The sequence below is a fragment of the Jaculus jaculus genome, chromosome 9, assembly GCF_020740685.1.
Source record: "Jaculus jaculus isolate mJacJac1 chromosome 9, mJacJac1.mat.Y.cur, whole genome shotgun sequence".
NCBI lineage: Eukaryota > Metazoa > Chordata > Mammalia > Rodentia > Dipodidae > Jaculus > Jaculus jaculus.
Genome location: NC_059110.1, coordinates 111,140,362 through 111,163,477, shown reverse-complemented (window position 1 = coordinate 111,163,477; position 23,116 = coordinate 111,140,362). Strand labels below are relative to the sequence as shown.

The 23,116-nt window shown below is 43.1% G+C and overlaps 1 protein-coding gene across 5 annotated transcripts in view; it reads left to right on the top strand.

The window, feature by feature from the left end:
- The window catches only part of Fbxl20 (F-box and leucine rich repeat protein 20), a 126,318-nt gene extending 104,729 nt beyond the window's left edge, over positions 1–21,589 (top strand). For all 5 annotated transcript variants that reach the window (XM_045158239.1, XM_045158241.1, XM_045158243.1 and 2 more), the window contains exons 10-15: positions 2,362–2,492; positions 8,524–8,584; positions 11,177–11,221; positions 17,572–17,628; positions 18,034–18,246; positions 20,652–21,589. In XM_045158239.1, the coding sequence (XP_045014174.1) occupies positions 2,362–2,492; positions 8,524–8,584; positions 11,177–11,221; positions 17,572–17,628; positions 18,034–18,246; positions 20,652–20,759 (615 nt within the window). In that variant the 3' untranslated portion in view covers positions 20,760–21,589. The remainder of the gene's footprint in view (positions 1–2,361; positions 2,493–8,523; positions 8,585–11,176; positions 11,222–17,571; positions 17,629–18,033; positions 18,247–20,651) is intronic.
- The last annotated feature ends 1,527 nt before the right edge of the window (positions 21,590–23,116 follow it).

Below are 23,116 nucleotides of genomic sequence, written 5' to 3'. Positions count from 1 at the left end.
CTGACCTGGAATTCACTATGTAGTCTCCAGCTGCCCTCACATCGAATTTACAGTAATCCACCTACCTCAGCCTCCCGAATGTTGGGATCAAAGTCATGCGCCACCACGCTTGACTAAGACAGGGTCTCTGATAAGCCTATAGATCACCAATTCAGCCAGAAAGCCCTAGGGTTCCACCTGTCCTTACCTGTCTAGTGCCAGCATTGCAAGTGCACTCTACCACACCTGGCATTCTACCACAGTCCTGGGGAATCTGAACTTCTTGTGTGGCAAGCCCTTTAGTCACTGAGCCATCTCCCTTGTCCCAAATTATTGTTTTGTTTTTGTTTTTTTTATTGTTCTTACAACTTAAGGACATCTTGATTAAGCAAAGATGGCAGGAAAGCTTTAATTTTAGGTCCGCACAGTTACCCTATCTCAAAATCACACATACTTGTTTATAAGTCACATTTTTGGAGACAAGTTCTGTGTAGCCTAGGCTGACTTTGTACATTAGATCTTCCTGCCTCAGTCTCTTGAGTACTAAGTTTTTTTTTGGGGGGGGGGTTCTAGATGGGGTCTCACTTTAACCCAGGCTAACCTGGAATTCACTACATTGCCTCCCAAGTGCTGGGATTAAAGGCATGTGCCACCACACCCAGTTAACATTTTCTTTAAACAACATTTTTGTTGCTTGTTCTTTTTTTATTTTTATTTATCTTTTTGAGGTGGGGTCTCACTCTAGCACAGGCTGACCTGGAATTCACTATGTAGTCTCAGGGTGGTCTTGAACTCATGGTGATCCTCCTACCTCTGCCTCCTTAGTGCTGGCTGGGATTAAAGGCATGCACTACCATGTCTGGCTCTTTTTTATTTTAAATAATTTAAAACAGTAATTTGTATCTGAGTTAAACACAGCTATTAAATTCCATAAATCAGGGTATTATTTATGCTAGAAAACCAGAAATGGGTTGGGGAGATGGCTCAACAGTTAAAGGTGTTTGTTTGAAAGCTTCCCATCCTGGATTGTGTTCCAAAGCACTCATGTAGAGCTGGACGCTAAGTGGCCCATGCATCTGTGATTCCAACATGCTTTTAATGGGAAGTGGAGCCAGGAGAGTACAAAGCTCACAGGCCAGCTAGTCTGGCGTTGGTGTGCAGTTTAGCAATCTGTTTGCAGTGGCAAGAGACCCTGTCTCAAAGAAGACGCAGCCCAGACACCTGGAAGCCGCCCTCTAACCCCCACGCACACCGTGGCTAGTGGCTACTCACCTTACTCACACATACACGAATAAAAATTTAGAAACAAGTGGATACGTTGTGAGATTGAAACTACCATCCAGTTTCTTTTTGTTGTTCTTGTTTTGTTTTTCTTTTTCTTTTTTTTTTTTTTTTGGTGTTTTGAGGTAGAGTCTCACTCTGGTCCAGGCTGACCTGGAATTCACTCTGTAGTCTCAGGGTAGCCTCGAACTCATGGTGATCCTCCAACCTCTGCCTCCCGAGTGCTGGGATTAAAGGTGTGCACCACCATGCCCACCTAGTTGTTTTCTTTTTAATAATATTTATTTATTTGAGAGAGAATGGGTACACCAGGGCATCTAGCCACTGTAAATGAACCCCAGATGCATGTGCCCCCTTGTGCATCTGGCTCATGTGGGTCCTGGAAAATTGAACTGGGATCCTTTGGCTTTGCAAGCAAATGCCTTAACTGCTAAGCCATCTCTCCAGCCCTCTAGTTATTTTTTAATGTTTATTTTTATTTGTTTTAGATAAGATCTCTTATAGCCCATGCAGGCCTGGAACTGTGTGTAGGAGGATAACCTGGACTTCTAACCCTCCTGTCTCCACCTTCTGAGTGCTTGGCTTACAGGCCACAGGCCCAGTTGTGTGGTGCTTGGGTCCAACCCAGGGCTTTATGACTGCTAAGCAAACACTCTGTCAACTGAGCCGCATCCTTGCCACTCAGTGTTTTAAAATACTGCTGTTCTTATGTTTTCTAGGTTTTAAAGTCATTTAAATGAACCTACATCATAACATGCCTATGCTGTTCAAAACCCAGCCATCAGGCTCTACAACCAACCAAGCGCCTTTTAGCCACTGAGCCATCTCTCCAGCCCCTCCCAGTCTCCTTAAGTTAAAAGAGCCCTCTTACAGCTTCTTCCTTTCATACCACTAATGAGCACAGAGTCTCTTCCAAACTAAATCAAGAGATCTGGAAGGCAGAAGCAAAGTGCTTCGTGTAGATCAGCTGTCTGATGGATAGTAAATCTGCTGAGGTTTCTTTTTGGTGCTATTTTCACACAAGTATTATTTTTTGCTTTTTCTTCTGCTGAGTTACTAATATCTGTGGATTTTTTTCTTTTGTTTTTATTTTTTTTTTAGCAAATCACAGATGAAGGTCTCATTACTATATGCAGAGGGTGCCATAAATTACAGTCCCTCTGTGCCTCTGGCTGCTCCAATATCACAGATGCCATCCTGAATGCTCTAGGTCAGAACTGCCCTCGGCTTAGGTAAACATCTCTTACTTAGCTCAAAAAAATCAAGGAAAGGGGGAAACGTCTGCTTCACTATTATTTATTTCTTGGAACTTTGAAGTTTTTTTTTAATTTTATATTTCTTTGTTTTATGTGGGGCGGGGGGACGCACCTGGGCCTTTTGCATCTGGCTTTATACAGGTGGGTTGGGAATCAAACCTGGGCCACTAGACTTTGCAAGCAAGTGCCTTTAACCACTGAGCTATTTTCTATCCTGAAACTTTGATGTTTTAAGGAAGACGCCGCTGCGCCCCTGCTCTCGCCTGCTTTGTGCTTGGAGCACGAGCACGGCGTGAACCAAGGCCGTGGTCCCCAGTGCTGCCAGCTGTTTGCAGTACTAGAGAGGTCACCGCTTATTTCATTACTTGGGATGAAGCAAGGGCATTTATTAACAATTTCATAAAATTCCTTTCTCTAGTTTTTAAAACGTTTTATTTATTTATTTATTAGAGAGAGAGAGTGTGTGTGAGAGAAAGAAACAGATAGAGAATGGTCATGCCAGGGCCTCTAGTCATTGCAAACAAACTCCACATGCACATCACCTTGTACATCTGGCATTACTTGGGTACTGAGAAATTGAACTTGAGGCTTTAGGCTTTGCAGGCAAGTGTCTTAACTGCTGAGCCATCTCTTCATCCCTCTCCAGTTTATTTCAAATACATTTATTTGTTTGTTTGTACTAAGTCACCTTTATTTCTTTTTTTTTTTTTTTTTTTTTTTTTTGGTTTTTTGAGGTAGGGTCTTGCTCAAGCCCAGGCTGACCTGAAATTCATTATGTACTTTCAGGGTGGCCTAGAACTCAGTGATTTGCCTACATCTGCCTCACAAGTTCTGGAATTAATATTTTTTATTTGAAACACACATGAGAGAGAGAGAAAGGCAGGCAGAGAGAGAGAGAGAGTATTGCAATAGGGCCTCCTGTCACTGCAAACAAACTCCAAACACATGTGCCACTTAGTGCTTCTGGCTTTATTCAGGTACTAGGGAATCAAACCTGAACCATCATGCCCTACAAGCAAGTGCCTCTTTTTTTTTTTTTCACTCACTCTGGCCCTGGCTGACCTGGAATTCACTATGCAGTCATATAGTCTCAGAGTGGCCTCAAACTCACAGCAATCCTCCTACCTCTGTCTCCTGAGTGCTAGGATTAAAACGCCTGGCAGCAAAGTGCCTTTTAACTGCTGAGCCATCTCTTCAAACCCTCCAGGTTTTTTTTTTTTTAATATTTGTTTATGACAGAGAGAGAATGAGTGCACCAGGACTTCCTACCTTTTTTTTTTTTTTGAGGTAGAGTCTCACTCTGGTCCAGGCGATCCTCCTACCTCTACCTCCCGAGTGCTGGGATTAAAGGCATGCGCCACCACGCCCGGCTCTAGGACTTCCTACCATTGCAAACAAACCCCAGATACATGCATCACTTTATGCGTCTGGCTTTATGTGCGTACTGAAAAATCAAACCAGGGCCTTCAGGCTTTGCAAGCAAGTGCCTTTCACCTTTGAGAAATCTGTGTAGCCTCCCTCTCCAGTTTTTAAAAGCCCACCCTAAAGCCATTCATATCATAGTGATACACAGAAGAGAATATTTGAAAATAGGCCTCTTGCTGGGTGTGATGGTGCATGCCTTTAAACCCCACACTTGGGAGGCAGACGTAGGAGGACTGCTGTGAGTTTGAGGACACCCTGAGACTACATAGTGAATTCCTCTTTGTGGTGATCATCTTTTAGAGCAGGCTTATTTCTCTGTGGATTCTCCTGAGATTCTGTTAGAGAGCACATAGACTCAAACTATACTGATAGCCACAAGAGCACCACTTGCTGTTTTATAACAGTATGGATGATCCGCAGGTACCTTTTTTTTGTTTTTTTACAACAACACTTACATAATGCTCACAAATTAGGTATTGTTTTAGGTGCTTTATACATAGAAATTCATGTAACCTCTGTAAGAAGAAGCACTGTCACCGTCTTCATATTATAGAAGAGAAAATCAAAGCACAGGGAGATGAGGTAACCTGCTCAGGGTCCCCAGGTCAGTACATGCAAGAGTATGGATTCAGAGCCAGGCATTCTGGCATCAGAACCCATGAAATCACTTGTCTTACATGTAATAGTCATTGTAAAGTAATAAAACTTTCTAGAACTCTTTTTTGTTCCAGGCATGATAGCCATGCCATTAATCCCAGCACTCAAGAAGCTGAGGGAGGAGGATAATTGTGAATTTGAATTCAGCTTACCTAGGCCAGAGTGGGACCTTTCCTTGAAAACAACAAAAAATAAAAATTCATGAAACTTTTCTTAAAAAATTTTTTTTTTTTAACAGCCTGGCATGGTGGCATATGCCTTTAGTCCCAGCACTTGGAAGGCAGAGGTAGGAGGATTGCTGTGAGTTCAAGGCCACCCTGAGAATACATAGTGAATTCCAGGTCAGCCTGGGCTAGAGTGAGATCCTACCCTACCTCGAAAAACAAAACAACAGCAACAACAACAACAAATACATATATATTAGGTTTGTTTATTTATTTGAAGAGAGAGAGAGAGAAAGGGCATGCCAGAGCCCTTGCCCACTGGAAACAACTCCAGATGCATGCACTACTTGGTGCATCTGGCTTATGTGGATATTGGAAAATTAAATGCAGGTTATTAGACTTTGAAGGCAAGTGTCTTAACTGCTGAGCCATCTCTCCAGCCCCTGCAAAAAATAATTACTTATTTATTTTTGGTTTTTCAAAGTAGGGTCTCACCCAGTCTGACCTGGAATTCACTATGTAGTCTCAGAATGGCTTAGAACTCACAGTGATCCTCCGACCTCTGCCTCCCAATTGCTGGGATTAAAGGCATGCACCACCACACCTGGCCTTAATTTTATTTATTTATGAGGTGAAAGAGAGAGAATGGGAACTCTAGACACATGTGCCACCCTGTGCATCTAGCTCTACATGGGTACTAGAAATTGAACTCAGGCTGGCAGGCTTTTCAAGCAAACACTTTTAACCACTGGGCCATCTCCAGTCCTCTTTTTGAAAAAAGAAAATATTTAATTTTTATTTTTCAAGGCAGGGTCTCACTGTAGCCCAAGCTGACCTGAAACTATGAAGTCTCAGCCTGGCCTTGAACTTACAATGATCTTCCTACCACAGCCTCCAGAGTGCTGGGATCAAAGGCATATGCCACCATACCCAGTTCATTTGTATTTATTTGTTTATTTATTTATTTGAGAGAGAATGGGCATGCCAGGGTCTCTAGCAACTGCAAGCAAATCCAGATGCATTGCCACCTTGTGCATCTGGTTTATGTGGGTCCTAAGAAATTGAACCTGGAAACCTGGATCCTTTGGCTTTTCAGGCAAGCACCTTAATCATTAAGCCATCTCTCCAGTCTCTCTCTCTCTCTCTCTCTCTCTCTCTCTCTCTCTCTCTCTGTGTGTGTGTGTGTGTGTGTGTGAGAGAGAGAGAGAGAGAGAGAGAGAGAGAGAGAGAGAGAGATAGGCTCTCACTGTAGTACAAGCTGACCTGGAATTCACTATGCAGTATCAGGGTGGCCGCAAGCTCATGGTGATCCTCCTCTGCCTCCCAAGTGCTGGGATTAAAGGTGTGCACCACCACACCAGGTTTTCTTTTTCTTTCTTTCTATTGGTGGTTGTTTTTTTTTTTTTGTTGTTGTTTTTGTGTTGTTGTTTTTTTTTTTGTATAGCAGCAATGGATTTATTTCAGTTACTTACAGAGCCCAGATAAGATGAGGTAGTTAAGGGAGGTTTAGAATCATCTTTACCACCGCCCCCCTGCCCCCAAACAAATAAGCAAACAGCAGCCAACCACCTAAACCAGAACAGTTCATCTGGCAGCAGTTTAGAAGCTTCTTTTTAATCAGTCCTCTTTTTGGATGATTAGTGATAGACTTAATCAGGATTGTTACAAGAATCAAAGCTCCTTAATAGGTAATAGACTTGTTCAAAATCAGTACCATCAGCAGCCTGGTGTAGAGTGCTTCTCAGGAGTTAAAGAAATTACCAGATGTCTCTCTAAAAAGAATGCACATTATCCTTTTCTATTTAAAGCAAGGGGTGGGGTGGAGAGATTGCTTAGTGGTTAAAGCATTTGTCTACAAGGCCAAAGCAACCAGGTTTGATTCCCCAGGACCCACATAAGCCAGAGGCACAAGGTGGCACGTGCGTCTCCAGTGCATTTGCAGTGACTAAAGTCCCTAGCTTGCCCATTCTCTCTCTCTCTCACTCTCTCTCTCTCAAATAAATAAAATAAATAAATAACATGTTTTCTTTTAAAGCAAGGCATCTTTAGTGCCAACCTCCTGTAGGATCATGATGTTATTAGAATATAAAGGCTCCCAGATACGACAATCAGAAGTAGTGTTTCAGTCATAACATGATCTTTCATTACACGTAGTATTCATCTCTAGTTGCTTTTTTTGTTTATTTTTATTTTATTTATTTATTTGAGAGCAACAGGCAGAGACAGAAAGTGAGAGAATGGGTGCTCCAGGGCCTCCAGCCACTGCAAACGAACTCCAGACACGTGTGCCCCCTTGTGCATCTGGCTAACGTGGGTCCTGGGGAATCGAGCCTCGAACTGGGGTCCTTAGGCTTCACAGGCAAGCGCTTAACCGCTAAGCCATCTCTCCAGCCTTCTACTTGCTTTTTATTTAATAGTGCTGTCTTATACTTTATTTTAATTTTTAAACTTCAGTAACAAATTTAAAAGTGGGGGCTGGGGAGATGGCTCAGTGGCTGAAGGTGCTTACTTGCAAAACCTGTTGTCCCTGGGTTTAATTCCCTAGTACACACAAAGCCAGATACATAAAATGGTGCATGCATCTATAGTTGATTTGCAGTGGTAAGAGGCCCTGGTGTACCCATTCTTTCTCTCCCTCTCGGTCTCTCTGCTTACAAATATAAATAAATGATATTAAAATGAAATATGAGGGCCAGAGAGATGGCTCAGTGGTTAAGGCCACTTACCTGCAAAGAAAGACTAATGACTCTGGTTTAATTCCCCACTACCCACACAAAACCATATGCATAAAGTGGCACATATATCTGTAGTTTGTAGCAGCTGGAGGCTCTAGCACACCCATTCTCTCTGTCTCTCTTCTCTTTATCTCTCTCTGCTTGCAAATAAATAAATAAAAATATTTTTACAAAGAAAGGAAACAGGTAAATGTTATTCAGTGTCATCATACAGTGTAGAAGTCACCAGACTACACAGAAAAGAGTAATTTTTGATTTTCTAATCCCGTGGTTAGTATTTAGGTTGGGTTTAGAGAGTAGCTGCTCAGGTTTCCTCTCAGCTGAGGCCCCTGGGAGCCGGTGTGAAGAGGCGGGAAGCTTTTATAATATAGAATTTCATGTTTGGGACAGACCTGTAATTCTATAGTCCCTTCATTGCTTTTTGTTTTGCTTTGTTTTTTCAAGGTAGGGTTTCACTCTAGTCCAGGCTAATGTGAAATTTACTGTATAGTCTCAGGGTAGCCTTGAATGCATGGTGATCCTCCTACCTCTGCCTCCCAAATGCTGGGATTAAAGGCGTGTGCTACCACGCCTGGCTTTCATTGCATTTTTAAGAGCATCTAAATCTGCATGAGCCTACATGTAAAACACAGAAAGAAAATAATTTGTTCAGCAACAGGTTAACTGAAACATAGTATTTATCTGCATTTCCTTTGTTTTCTAGGAGCAGGCTGCCCTCTGGGGATAAGCAGTATGCCATCAAGAAGGCTTTTAATGCATTTTGGCATTAACTACAAGCTTCAGTTATATTTTTCTGTGTTTGATTACAACAGCCTGAAATGTGATATTTACAGGACTACTTCATGATGAAAACAAATAGCAAGATTTATATACAGGCTTGCTTAGCTGTTACTGTCACTCTAGATGATGAATCGTTAGTGAATAGGCAATTGTTTTCTTAAATTTTTGCCATTTTCATGAAACCAGTTTTTAGAGACTAAGAGCTTGACTTTCACTTTGTTTTGTTTTGTTTTGTTTTTTTAACAGAATATTAGAAGTGGCGAGATGTTCTCAATTAACAGATGTGGGCTTTACCACTCTGGCCAGGGTAAGTTTATTGGGTGTTTTTTTTGTTGTTTTTTTTTTTTTTTTTTGGCTGTTGGGAGAAGTGCCTAACATGCGTAAAGCCCAGTGTTGGATCCTCAGCTCTGCATAAATTCGGAGTGGTGGTACATACCTGTAATACCAACATTTGGTTACCTCAAGAGTTCATGGTAAGCCTGGGATGCACACAAACTTTGTATCAAGAAAGCAAAAAGAAGCTGGGTATGGTGGCATACACCTTTAATCCCAGCATGCAGAGGCAGAGGTAGAAGAATCACTGTGAGTTTGAGGTCACCCTGAAACTACATAGTGAATTCCAGGTCAGCCTGGGCTAGAGTGACACCCTACCTCGAAAAGCCAAAGAAGAAAAAGAAAGGAAAAAAAAAAGTATTATTTGGCATGTGACTGGTGAGTGACAGTAATGTTGAAAGAGATATTCTAAGCCTAGTTTTATTTATTTTTTATTTTATTTATTTGAGAGAGAAATAGAGAATGGGCATGCCAGGGCTTTCAGCCGCTGCAAACTCCAGATGCATGTGTCACCTTATCTGTCTAGCTTACATGGATTCTAGGGAATTGAATCTTGATCCTTTGGCTTTGCAGGCAAGTACCTTAACTGCTAAGCCATCTCTCCAGACCTAAGCCTGGTTTTAAATATAGAGTTTTTTTGTTTGTTTTTGTTTTTGCTTTTGTTTTTTGGGGTAGGGTCTCACTCTAGCCCAGGCTGACCTGGAATTCACTATGTAGTCTCAGGGTGGCCTCGAACTCAGCAATCCTCCTACCTCAGCCTCCTGAGTGCTGGGATTAAAGGCGTGCACCACCACACCCAGCCATCATGTCTTTTTTTTTTTTTTTTTTTTTTTTTTTTTGAGGTAGGATCTCATTCTAGTCCAGGCTGACCTGGAATTCACTATGCAGTCTCAGGCTGCCCTCGAACTCATGGTGATCCTTCTACCTCTGCCTCCCAAGTACTGGGATTAAAGGCATGTGCCACCTGTTTTGTTTTGTTTTTTAAGTAGGGTCTTACTAAAGCCCAGGCTGACCTGGAATTCACTATGTAGTCTCAGGCTGGCCTCAAAGTCACAGTGATCCTCCTACCTCAGTTTCCCTAATAAAAGAAAAAGAAATCTAGGGCTGGAGAGATGGCTTAGAAGTTAAGGCAGTTGCCTTCAAAGCCTAAGGACCTATGTTCAATTCCCCAGAACCCACGTAAACCAGTTGTACATGGTGGCACATGCATCTGTAGTTTGTTTGCAGTGGCTAGAGGCCTTGACACACCCATTCATTCTCTCTTATACGAATAAAAAAAGAAATAAAATTTAGCCAGGAATGATGTCACATGCCTTTAATCCTAGACCTTGGGAGGCAGAGGTAGAATGCTCACTGTGAGTACAAAGGCAGCCTGAAACTACATAGTGAAGTCCAAATCAGCCTGGGCTAGACCCTACCTCAAAAACCAAAAAAGCAGGCTGGAGAAATGGCTTATCACTTGCCTATGAAGCCTAAATACCCAGATTTGATTCCCCAGAACCTACAAGGTTGTACATGCATCTGGTATCCATTTGCAGTGGCTGGCACACGCATTCTCTCTCTTTCTCTCCTTCTCTTTCAAATAATTGAATAAATAAAATTATAAATTTTTTTTTAAGTTTATGCTGGCACACACCTATAATCCCAGCACCATGGAGGCCGAGGTAGGAAAATCACTAATAGTTGAAAGCCAGGCTAAATGAGTTTTACATCAGCCTGGGCTAAAGTGAGACCCTGCCTCAAAAAAAAAAAAAAAGCAGGGCTAGAGAGATGGCTTAGCAGTTAAGCTGCTTGCCTGCAAAGCCAAAGGACCCAAGTTTGATTCTTCAGAACCCACGTAAGCCAAGATGCACAGTGTGGCACATGCATCTAGAGTTTATTTGCAGAGGCTGGAGGCTCTGGCATGCCCGTTCTCTCCTCACAAATAAATAAAAATATATATTAAAAAACAACAGCCAGGTTTGGTGGCGCACACCTTTAATCCCAGCACTCAGCAGGTAGAGGTAGGAGGATTGCCATGAGTTCAAGGCCACCCTGAGACTACATAGTGAATTCCGGGGCAGCCTGAGCTAGAGCGAGACCCTACCTCAAAAAACAAAAAAGAAAACAAGCTGAGCCAGGTGTGGTGGTGCGCACACCTTTAATACCAGCACTCAGGAGGAAGAGGTAGGAAGATTACCGAGTTTGAGGTCACCCTGAGACTATATAGTAAATTCCAGATCAGCCTGGGCTATAGCAAGATCCTACCTCAAAATAAAAACAAAGTTTATGGGCTGGAGAGATGGCTTAGCAGTTAAGCGCTCGCCTGTGAAGTCTAAGGATCCCCGGTTTGAGGCTCGATTCCCCAGGACCCACGGTAGCCAGATGCACAAGAGGGTGCACACATCTGGAGTTCATTTGTAGTGGCTGGAGGCCCTGGCATACCCATTTTCTTTCTCTCTCTCTCTCTCTCTCTCTCTCTCTCTCTCTGCCTCTTTCTCTCTCTGTTGCTCTCAAATAAATAAAAATAAACAAAATATTTAAAAAAGAAAGTTTACACCAAATTGTTTGGCTTTGTATTTTGTAGAATTGCCATGAACTTGAAAAGATGGACCTGGAAGAATGTGTTCAGGTAAGAGTATATATTTTTTTAATATTTTATTTATTCATTCATTTGTTTGAGAAAGAGAGAGGCAGATAGAGAGAATGGGTGTGCCAGGGCCTTTAGCCACTGCAAATGAACTCCAGATATATGCGCCGTTTCTGCAACTGGCTTACGTGGGTCCTGGGGAGTTGAACCGGGGTCCTTAGGCTTCGCAGGCAAACGCCTTAACTGCTAAGCCATTTCACCAGCCCAAGAGTATATATTTTTATTGACAAGTACACTATGATAGAAATTGCTACTTATACATCAGAACATCCGGTTTATTCCTCTAATGAAGGACACAACTACTTGGTAGCACCGTGGAACCTCCCTTTGTGGAGGGTCTTCCAGGCTGCCAGGAAGGAGCAGCTGTGGTATGCTGTTATAACTATAGAAATAGATGCAAGTGGAGATGCATCTCAGTGGTTAAAGAACTCATCTAGCATATGCAAGGAACTGGATTTGAGCCTCCGAACTGGAGAGGGAGGGAAGGAAGGAGGGGAAAATGGGGTAAGAGAGAGAAATAATATGCCATCAATAAGATTGGCTTTAAAGAGAAATGACAGCGCTGGGCATGGTGATACATACTTGTAATCCCAGCACTATGAGCCTGAGGCAAGTTCAAGGGCAACATGAACTGCATAGTACCAGAACAGGCAAGGTGATATAACAAGACCTTGTCTCAAAACATAAATAAATAAATAAAAAAGACAAGGGCATGGCAGTGCGTACCTTTAATCCCAGCACTTGGGAGGCAGAAGTAGGAGAAATCACCATGAGTTCAAGGCCACCCTGAGACTAAATAGTGAATTCCAGGTCAGCCTCGGCCAGAGTGAGACCCTACCTCTAAAAACCAAAAAAAAAGAAAAGAAAAGAAAAGAAGGGGACTGGAAGCCAGGCGTGGTGATGCACGCCTTTAATCCCAGCACTCGGGAGGCAGAGGTAGGAGAATCACCATGAGTTTGAGGCTACCCTGAGACTCCATAGTGAATTCCAGGTCAGCCTGAGATAGAGTGAGACCCTACCTTGAAAAAAGAAAAAAGAAGGGGACTGGAGAGATGGCTTAGTGGTTAAGGCTTTGCCTGCAAAGCCAAAGGATCCAGGTTCAAATCTCTAGGACCCACGTAAGCCAGATGCACAAGGTGGCACACGCTTCTGGCATTCATTTGCAATGGCTGGAGGCTCTGGTGTGCCCATTCTCTCTCCACCCCTTTCTCTCCCTCTGCCTCTCAAATAAATAAATTTAAAAAATAAAAAGAAAGAAAGGAAAGAAAGACATCCAAGTGTTTGAGCCATAAAGCTGTTTAAATAGTTCCTTCTCTTAGGCCAGGCATGATGCCATGTGTCTTTAGTCCCTGTTACTCAAGAGTCTGAGGCACAAGGTTGCTTGTGCCCAGGAGTTCAAGACCACCCTTGGCAAGATAGTGAGGCTCTCTCAAAAAAGATTTTTTTTGCCAGTGCGTGCCTTTAATTCCACCATTTGGAAGGCTGAGGTAGAAGGATTCTTGTGAGTTTGAGGCCACTCTGAGAATACACAGTGAATTCCAGGTCAGCCTGTGCAAGAGGGAGGCCCTACCTCAAAAAAAAAAAAAGAAAAAAAAAAGATGATTTTTTTTTTTTAATACCTACAGAGTTATAAGTAAATACTTAAAGCCCTACCACACTGATAGGTATTGTCTTTTTTTTTTAATTTTTATTTATTTATTTATTTGAGAGCGACAGACACAGAGAGAAAGACAGATAGAGGGAGAGAGAGAGAATGGGCGCGCCAGGGATTCCAGCCTCTGCAAACGAACTCCAGACGCGTGCGCCCCCTTGTGCATCTGGCTAACGTGGGACCTGGGGAACCGAGCCTCGAACTGGGGTCCTTAGGCTTCACAGGCAAGCGCTTAACCGCTAAGCCATCTCTCCAGCCTGGTATTGTCTTTTTGTTTGTTAGTTTTTCAAGGTAGAGTCTCCTCTATCCCAGGCTGACTTGGAATTCACTGTGTACTTCAGGGTGGTCTCCAACTCACAGTGACCCTCCTACCTCTGCCTCTAGTCCTGGGGTTAAAGGCGTGACCACCATGCTGAGCTTTTTTTTTTTTTCTTTTTTTTTTTAAGTTTCAGTGGACCCTGACTCCCTCTTACATCATTGGCCCTGGAGGTCTGACTATGTAGAATTCCACCCTACTAACCTTATGAACAATTTCTGTTATTGCCCACTTGAAGGTCTTTTAGATTATTAGTAGTAGAGTAACATAATTTTTTGAGGCAGACTTTAGCCTAGACTGATTTAGAACTCACTCTGTAGTTCAGGCTGGCCTCAAACTCATAGCAATCCTCCTACCTCAACCACCTGGGTACCAGGATTAAAGGCATGCACCACCACATGTAGTATAACATAATTCTTTTTTTTTACGATAGGATCTCACTTTAGCCCAGACTGACCTGGAATTCACTGTGTAGTCCCAGGCTGGCCTTGAACTCATGGTAGTCTTCCTACCTCTGCCTCCCAAGTGCTAGCATTAAAGGTGTGTGCCACACCCAGCTATAACATAATTTTTTGTTTGTTTGCTTGTTTTACTTTTTATTTATTTATTTATTTATTTTTGTTTGTTTATTTTGGGATTTTGAGGTAGGGTCTCACTCTAGCTCAGGCTGACCTGGAGTTCACAATGTAGTCTCAGGGTGGCCTCGAACTCACAGCCTACCTGTGCCTCCCAAGTGCTGGGATTAAAGGCATGTGCCACCATGCCCTACCTTATTTATTTATTTATTTTTATTTTTTTGGTTTTTTGAGGTAGGGTCTCACTCTGGCCCGTCTTGTAAAATATTTTCACATATATATATTCATTTATTTATTTGAGACAGAAAGGGAGACAATAGGCACACCAGGGCATCTTGCCACTATAAACGAACTTCAGACACAAGCCCTCACAGCAATCCTCCTAATTTCTGCCTCCCTGATTGCTGGGATTAAACATGTGCCCTACCATGCCCAGCCCTTTTTATTTATTTATTTATTTATTTATTTATTTATTTATTTATTTATTTATTTTTGAGGTAAGGTCTCACTCTAGCCCAGACTGACCTGGAATGTACTGTGTAGTCCCATGCTGGCCTTGAACTTGAACTTGAGGTGATCCTACCTCTGCCTACTGAATGCTGGGATTAAAGGTGTGTGCTACCATGCCCAGTTATAATTTTTAATGATAAAAATAAACAAGTATAAGAAAAGAAAAATATTTCTGTCACTACTACCTTTTTTCTTTTGCATGTGTGTGTGTGGTATATATGCATGTGTGTGCCCCATGTAAATACCAGAGGAGAATGTCATGTCTCCTTTTTTGTTTTCTTTTTTTCTGAGGTAGGGTCTCACTCTGGCCCAGGCTGACCTGGAATTCACTATGTAGTCTTAGGGTGGCCTTGAACTCACAGCGATACTCCTACCTCTGCCTCCCTAGTGATGGGATTAAAGGCATGTGCCACCACGCCCAGCAATGTGTCCTTTTCTTATGGCTCAGCCACATATTTCATTCAGAAGGCATCTCTTTCTCAATTCAAAGGTTGTGTTTGGGGCCTGGCTCAGAGGTTAAAGGCACTTGTTTGTAAAACCTTTAATCCCAGCACATGGGAGGCTGAGGAAGAGGATTGCTTTGTGTTCAAGACTACCCTGAGACTACAGAGTGAATTCCAGGTCAGCCTGGGGTAGAGGGGAACCCAACCTCAAAAACAAACAAAGAACTTCAGAAAAAGGTTCTTCAAGATCTGGCAATTTAGGGCCTCCAGGCACTGCAAACGAACTCCAGATGCATGTACCCCCTTGTGCATCTGGTTTACATGGGTCCTGGGAATTGAACCAAGGTCCTTTGGCTTTGCAGGCAGATGCCTTAACTGCTAAGCCATCTCTCCAGCCTGAGAAATATTTTTTTTAAATATATTTTTTGTTCATTATTTATTTATTTATTTGAGAATGACAGACACAGGGAGAAAGACAGATAGAGGGAGAGAGAGAGGATGGGCGCGCCAGGGTTTCCAGCCACTGCAAACGAACTCCAGACGCGTGCGCCCCCTTGTGCATCTGGCTAACGTGGGACCTGGGGAACCGAGCCTCGAACCGGGGTCCTTAGGCTTCACAGGCAAGCGCTTAACCGCTAAGCCATCTCTTCAGCCCGTGAGAAATATTTTTATTACAAAACCAAGTAAGGAAAATATCTGATATACATAAACCAAGCATGGTAGCACACATTTGTAATCCTAGATACTCTAGATGTAAAAGCAAGACAATCATCAATTCAAGATTATCCTCAGATGCATAGCAAGTTGGAGGCCAGCCTGGAATCAGAAGACCCTGACTCAATAAAACCGGTTAAGGTGCTTACCTGTGAAGCCTAAGAGCTCCTGTTCCAGTCTTTCAGATCCCATGTAAGCCAGATGCAAGTGGTGCACATGTGCAATACCATGCCTTGCCACACGGGGGTGTACATAACTGGAGTTTGTTCACAGCAGCAGAAATACTCTGGTGTGCCCATTCTCTCTTCCTCTTTCTCTCTCTCTCTCTCTCAAAAAAGATAAAAATAAATAAAAACAAAAATTTGGCTGGAAAGATGGATTAACAGTTAAGGCACTTGCTTGTGAAGTTTAAGTACCCAGGTTCCATTCCTCAGTACCCACATAAAACAGATGCACAATATGGTGCATGCATCTGGAATTCATTTGCAGTTGGCTGGACGCCCTGATGTGCCCATTCTCTATCTGCCTCTTCCTCTCTCTTAAATAAATCGTGTGTGTGTGTGTGTGTGTGTGTGTGTGTGTGTGTATATAATATATATATATATATGTATGTATGTATGTATGTATGCATGCATGCATGCATGCAGCCAGGTGTGGTGGCATACACCTGTAATCCCTGTACTTGGGAGACAGAGGTAGGAGGAGTGCCATGAGTTCAAGGCTATCCTAAGACTACATAGTGAATTCCAGGTCAGCCTGGCTAGAGGGAGACCTTACCTTGGAAAGTAAAATAAATAAATAAGTAAAATAAAATAAGGAATTAAAAGAATCAATAAAAAGGCTTCATAACTGCATCAAATTTGAAATTTTATCCATTTATTTTATTTTTTAATTTTTATTTGAGAGTGTGAGACAGAGAGAATAGGTGCACTAGGGCCTTCCCTGCAAACCAGCTCCAAACACATGCACCACTTTGTGTGTCTGGCTTATATGGGTCCTTGGAAATTGAACCTGAGTTTTTTGGCTTTGCAGTCAAGCACCTAAATGTGTGAGAAGCAGGTACATGAATGAATGAAATTTGAACTATAATAAAACAAAAAGAAGCCAGACATGGTGGCACATGTCTTTAATCCCAGCACTCGGGAGACAGAGGTAGGAGGATTGCTGTGAGTTCAAGGCCACTCTGAGACTACATAGTTAATTCCAAGTCATACTGGGCCAGAGTGAGACCCTACCTTGAAAAACCAAAAAGAAATTTGAGTTAGTTTCTTTTTGTTTTTTTTTTGCTTGTTTGTTTTGTTTTGTTTTGTTTTCACTCCCTCTTCCGTCCTTTTTAAAATTTGTTTATTTATTTGGGAGAGAGGGAGAAAGAATATGAGTGTGCTAGGTCCTCCTGCCACTGCAAATGTACTCCAGACACACGTCACTTTGTAAGTGTAACTTCATGTGGGCACTAGGAGTCCAACCCAGGCCGTCAGGCTTTGCTAACAAAAGTCTTTAACTGCTGAGCCATCTCTTCAGCCCAAGAATTTTGAATTCTTCTCAAAGATGAAGATTAAAAAGGCCTAGACAGGTTTGGGCCTCACTTGGGTGAGTTTTTTATAGGCTCCAGTAGCACATGGAACTTAAAACTTTAAGGGGGTCTTGTTGTTGTTGTTTTGTTTGTTTTTTGTTCAAGGTAGGCTCTCACTCTAGCCTAGGCTGACCTGGTCTTCATTATATAGTCTCAGGGTGGCCTGGAACTCTCGGCGATCCCCTACCTCTGCCTCCCGAGTGCTGGGATTAAAGGTGTGCACAACCCCAGCCGGTCTTGGTGATGCCACCCTGAGACTACATAATGAATTCCAGATCAGCCTGAGCCAGAGTGGCAAGAGGACCTAATACACCCATATTTTTCTCCCTTTCTCCCAAATAAACAAATTTTAAAAAGTAGGGCTGGAGGGAGTGAAAACAAAACAAAACAAAATTTAAAAAAGGTGTGTACAACCCCGCCCACCCTACAGGGTTTGTTATTTAATGATGTCTAGACAATAAGTATAGTGGAGAGTGGAGTACAGCTCATGGAATTATACCTAAAGTAATGGTAAAGTTTTACCTGAAACAAACTTACTTTTTTCTTTCAGATAACAGATAGCACATTAATCCAACTTTCTATTCATTGTCCTCGACTACAAGTATTGGTGAGTTTGACTTTCAGTGTTTTATATGTAATTGTATTTACTGCAAACATGTGATAGCTTGCTAGCTGGGCAGGATGACACGTGCCTGTAATCCCAGCACTCAGGAGGCTGAGGCTGGAAGATGCCCAGGAGTTGAGGCCAGCGCAGGCTCTGTATTGATATGGTATCTCAGAACCAGTTGGCGGTTTACAGGGGCCATTCCCCTCACTTCTACTTTGAGTGGTTCTGTTGAGTGATATTTTAGCTGATCTGTATCCAGAACAAAATAACAGATTTTTTTTTTTGTATGTTTGGTGGTACATTGCTGTCCAAAATTGAACCAAAAAGATCTCCTTTCTGATTGTATACAAGCCTGTGGCTAGAAGAATGCCAAATTATTTCACCTTCTTTGCTGTTTGGCTGCAGAGTCTGTCTCACTGTGAGCTGATCACAGACGATGGAATTCGTCACCTGGGAAATGGGGCCTGTGCCCATGACCAGCTGGAGGTGATTGAGCTGGACAACTGCCCACTAATCACTGATGCATCCCTGGAGCACTTGAAAAGCTGTCACAGCCTTGAGCGGATAGAACTCTATGACTGCCAGCAAATCACCCGGGCTGGAATCAAGAGACTCCGGGTAAAAACGCTGCATCACACTCTCCAGCTTTGCTGTTCTTACCAGACTTCCTTCTTTTTTCTTGTCTTTCTTTTCTTTCTCACAATTCTACTTCTCTGGGGTTGGGGGTTTGTTGTTGTTTTTGTTTTTGAGGTAGGGTCTTGCTGGAGCCCAGGCTGACCTGGAATTCACTGTGCATACTCAGGGTGGCATTGAACTCACACAGCAATCCTACTTCTGCCTCCCAAGTGCCCAGCTGATCAAAGGTGCCCAGCTCATTTCTGTGATTTTTATATTTACTTGGATATTTAGCAAGGGTTGTGGTGGTGTGGGGGGGTGAGGAACAAACAGACCTCAAGGTAAATAGATTTTATCTGAGGTTTCAGAAGGAAATTTAGAAAAGTTCCCACTGAAGGGAAGGAAAGTAGATTTTTCAGCAGAGTTTATTTGGTAGATCCAGGCATTAATTACATCCCCAGAGTCAGAGGTAGGGGTGGGGGGAGCATGCCAACTTTTGATCCTAAAGGAAAGAAAAATAATATAGAAGAAGTGGTTAGCCAGGCATGGTGGTGCATGCCTTTAATGCCAGCACTCGGGAAGCAGAGGTAGGAGGATCATTGTGAGTTCAAGGCCATCCTGAGAATACATAGTGAATTCCAGATTGCCCTGTGCTAGAGCAAGACCCTGCCTCAAGAAAAAAAAAAAGAAAGTATTTTTCAGGAAATGGTATTATATTATACACCTGTAATCCTAGGACAGTCTCAGAAGACTGAAACAGGAGTATTGCAAATGCAAAGCCAGCTTGAACTATGGAATGAATTCAGGGCCAGACTAGGCAATTTAGTGAGTCCCTGTCTAAAAATAAAAAGTAAAGAGGGGGCTAGAGCGGGGTGTGGTGGCGCACGTCTTTAATCCCAGCCCTCGGAGACAGAGGTAGGAGGATTGCCATGAGTTTGAGGCCACCCTGAGACTATAGAGTGAATTCCAGGTCAGCCTGGGCTAGAGACTGAGACCTTACCTCAAAAACACCTGTAATCCTAGCATTGGGGAGGAGGAAACAGGTGATTATTGGCGAGTTTATATAGCCTAGTCAGTGAGCTCTAGGTTCAGTGAGAGACGCTGTTTAAAGAAATAAAGTAGAAAGCATGCTATTGGGGAAGACAATCTGTGGCCTACACATGTACCTATGCACAAACACATGCATGCACGCAATCCACATATGTTAAAAAAAAGAAAAGTAAAAAAGCAGTAAGACACCATTAAATATGAAAGAAAGGCATTGTATACAGTGATTTGTGAAAAAGTAATTTTTTTTTTTTTTCGAGGTAGGGTCTCACTGTAGCCCAGGCTGACCTGGAATTCACTCTGTAGTCTCAGGGTGGCCTTGAGCTCAAGGCAATTCTCCTACCTCTGCCTCCAAGGGCTGGAAGTTAAGGCGTGTGCCACCATGCCTGGCCAGTTTCCTTCTTGCTGGGACAAAACAACTAACCAGAAGCAGCTCATGGAAAGCAAGAAAAGGCTCCATTTCTGGATTGTAGCTGCAAGAAGTTTCATCATGGCAGGGAATACATACTAAGAGCAGACAGCTGGGCATCATGGCTCCTTACCAGCAGGCAGGAAGGAGAGAGAGTCTGAGCTGGCTGGAACTGACGAGCCGTGACACACCTCCTCCAGCAAGTCTCCACCAGCTGGGGCTAGAGTTTGAGGCTTAATCACAAACATGCTTGCCTGTGGGGGATCTCTCTCTCTCTCACTGCCACAGGAACCTAACTGGAAATGTACAAAGTAGTGTCATGCCTCACTCCCAGTTTTATTGATACAGAAACAAGTTCTGAAGGTTTCATGGGTTGATTTAGTCATGTTGAATAACATGCATGGGCAAAGTAGAACTTGGACTCTAAACATCCTAACTAGTGCTCATTCCCCTCACGCCCCAGCCCTTGCACATCCATTCAGCCCAGCCGTGATTTTTCTTTTCTTTTCTTTTCTTTTTTGAGGAAGGAGTGTGGGGGGTACATATGCAGGTGTGAATGGAGGCCAGAGATGATTGGCATCAAGTGTTTTTCTCAAGCGCTGTCCACCTTCCCCACCCCCACCCCCGTTCCGTACTCCACATAGTCAGAGAAGCTTCTCTGGTAAGGAACTATAGAAATTACCCCTGACAGTATAGTCTTACTTTTTTGAGTGAGGGTCTCTCACTAAACCTGGAGCTCCCCACCAACTCAGCTAGACCAGCTAACCACCTAGCCCCCGGATCTGCCACATCCAGCTTTTCCTGGGTGTCGCGCTCCACACTCAGGCCCGCGTGCGTGCCATACAAGCACTTAAAGACTGAGTCATCGCCCCAGCCCCTCCGGGATTTTTCTGAGAAGCAACATGGCTTTCTGTTGAAGGCCCCTCTCAGTGCCGTTTCTGTCTTGTTTCAGACCCATTTACCCAATATTAAAGTCCACGCCTACTTCGCACCTGTCACTCCACCCCCGTCGGTAGGGGGCAGCAGACAGCGCTTCTGCAGATGCTGCATCATCCTATGACAATGGAGGTGGTCAACCTTGGTGAACTGAGTATTTAATGACACTTCTAGAGTTACTGTGGAGTCTCTCCAGTGGAAGCGACCCCAGCGTTCTGGACAAGGGTTACAAAGCGAGAGAAGCGTCCAGATCCCCAGAGCCACACATACACAGGCAAACACACACCCTCACCCCATCCACTGCAGTCCTGTGACCATGGGACTGAAGTTCATACTGGCTTTATAAGTGGATTGGTAAAACTTGGATCACAGGCCAAGGTAGACGGTGGGGACATTCCAGCAATCCCAGGGTCACTGCTGCTGTGGTTTCTTGATTTTGTTAAGGGATTTCATTGGGGACTTTGAAACAGTAACTGCATTTCTCCAGCGTGAAGGAAAGCATGGAAAAACAATATATGTATCCAGGGACCAGAAAGGAAATTTCTGGGCATCCTAGAAATGGTAGCCATCCATTGTGAGATGCCTACAGAGCTCTGTGCTTCCTTGTTTCCATGCCAATATGCTGAATGTGCTCACAAAGAAGGCTCGTCCATTCCTGCGATGTTTTAGTATTTGGCCCACAGGTTTCCCAGATGGCTGCGTGGAAATCGCTGGCGTCCAAATGTGATTACTTATGTACTCAAGTTGTCACTGTCTGCATCACAGTTGTGCACCTGTCTTCCATTCTCTTGCTCCCTCCTGCACTTGGCTCAGTCTGTCATCCATTCATAGTCTGCCTACTCACACTCAATTGTTCCTCCGCTGTTGTGTTTACAGTTTTCATTTTGGATGATTAGTTGGGATTACCAAACATTTTTAAAAGAACCATTATCAATAAATATTTTTTAATCCAAATTTTACCACTAGGGGACCCTGCCTGAATCAATGTCTGAAAGGAAACCTTAACAAAAACAAGAAAGTTACAAGAAGAAATAGAGTTGAACCACTGTGATGAAAACAAACTTTGCCTTTGGTTTGTGTTGATCTTAACACATATGCTATTTGCACATTGTGCCCAGTATTACCCTGCATACTTTCCTTCCGTCAAACTCCACTAGATTATTAAGGAAAGAAAGAGAAACATGCATTATTAGTAAAGAGTAAATGGCAAGGCCCCAAATAGAGCCTGGGTGTCCCCACCACCCAAGCTTAGTCATGAATGACTGGCATTGTCATGTGTTCACAAGGATCCAGGAGTGACCAGTGGCATCTGTGGCCAGTGTCTGTGAAGTGACTTGCTTTAGCAGGAATGCAGCTAGAGGCACTGCCCTCATTTCTTGCTTTCATCCCACCAGGGATATAAGAACATCCCATGACAGCTGGCTGTCTGCATGTCGGTGTTAACAGGATCGTACCTAAGGTTGGTTTTACCTTTGAGGTTAAAGGACCCAAACCTGTCAATGGTATTTTTCTTTGCTCCTGACTTCCCCTGAATGGAATGTGAATGTGGAGGCAGTGGGGCCAGCAGAAGAGAAGGAACAGGGATTCAGTGCCTGCTCAGCCTGGCACCTGACACCAGAGCGTGGTGAAGGAATTTAACCTCCATGTCCAGATGTTCCCCTCCCCCTCAAAAAAATCACAGAATAAGGGAACTAGAGTTTCTGAAGCATAAGATTATTTCTAAACCCCAAATTAGCACCTTGTGTGAGTCTTTAATAGTACGGTTTGGAGAGGAGGACTTGAAAGATGCTTGTTTGTAATCTTCCATGATCTTAGGCCAGGTTTCACATGACCAGATAGTTGGAAAGGTTTATTTTAATGTTGCAGATCCTGGTTCCACCAGTGTATGTAAGAATGAAGTCTGATTTAGTCCTCATTGATGTAGAAAGCAGTCAGATATAAGGGTCCTAGAAGTATATACTGCCTGATTTTTTGTCATGCTAAATTTATTTGAATCCTATCTTATGCTCCTTTTAAAGCTCAAATTGTGTTTCTCATTCCTCCTTCCTCTTACTATCTCTTCAGATTACATTATAGATAATATGTCTTCCTTTTTTTTTTTTTTTTTTTTGAGGTAGGGTCTCTCTCTAGCCCAGGCTGATCTAGAATACACTACTGTAGTCTCAGGCTGTCCTTGAACTCAAGTGATCCTCCTACCTCTTCCTGAGTCCTGGGATTAAAGCTGTGTGCCACCACACCTAGCCTCTTCCTTCTTTTTTGAGATGTTATTGTTATGTTGTCCAGGCTGGTCTCAAGTTCCTGGCTCAAGTTACCCTCCTGCCTCAGCCAGCCTCCTGAGTAGTTGGGACTGCAGAGGCTAATACTACTGCATGTGGAGGCATATTCAGGTGGGTTTTTGTTGTTGTTGCTGCTGCTGCTTATTTGTTTGTTTTTGAAACAGACTCTACTCTGTAGCCAAGGCTGTCCTCAAACTTTTGGCTA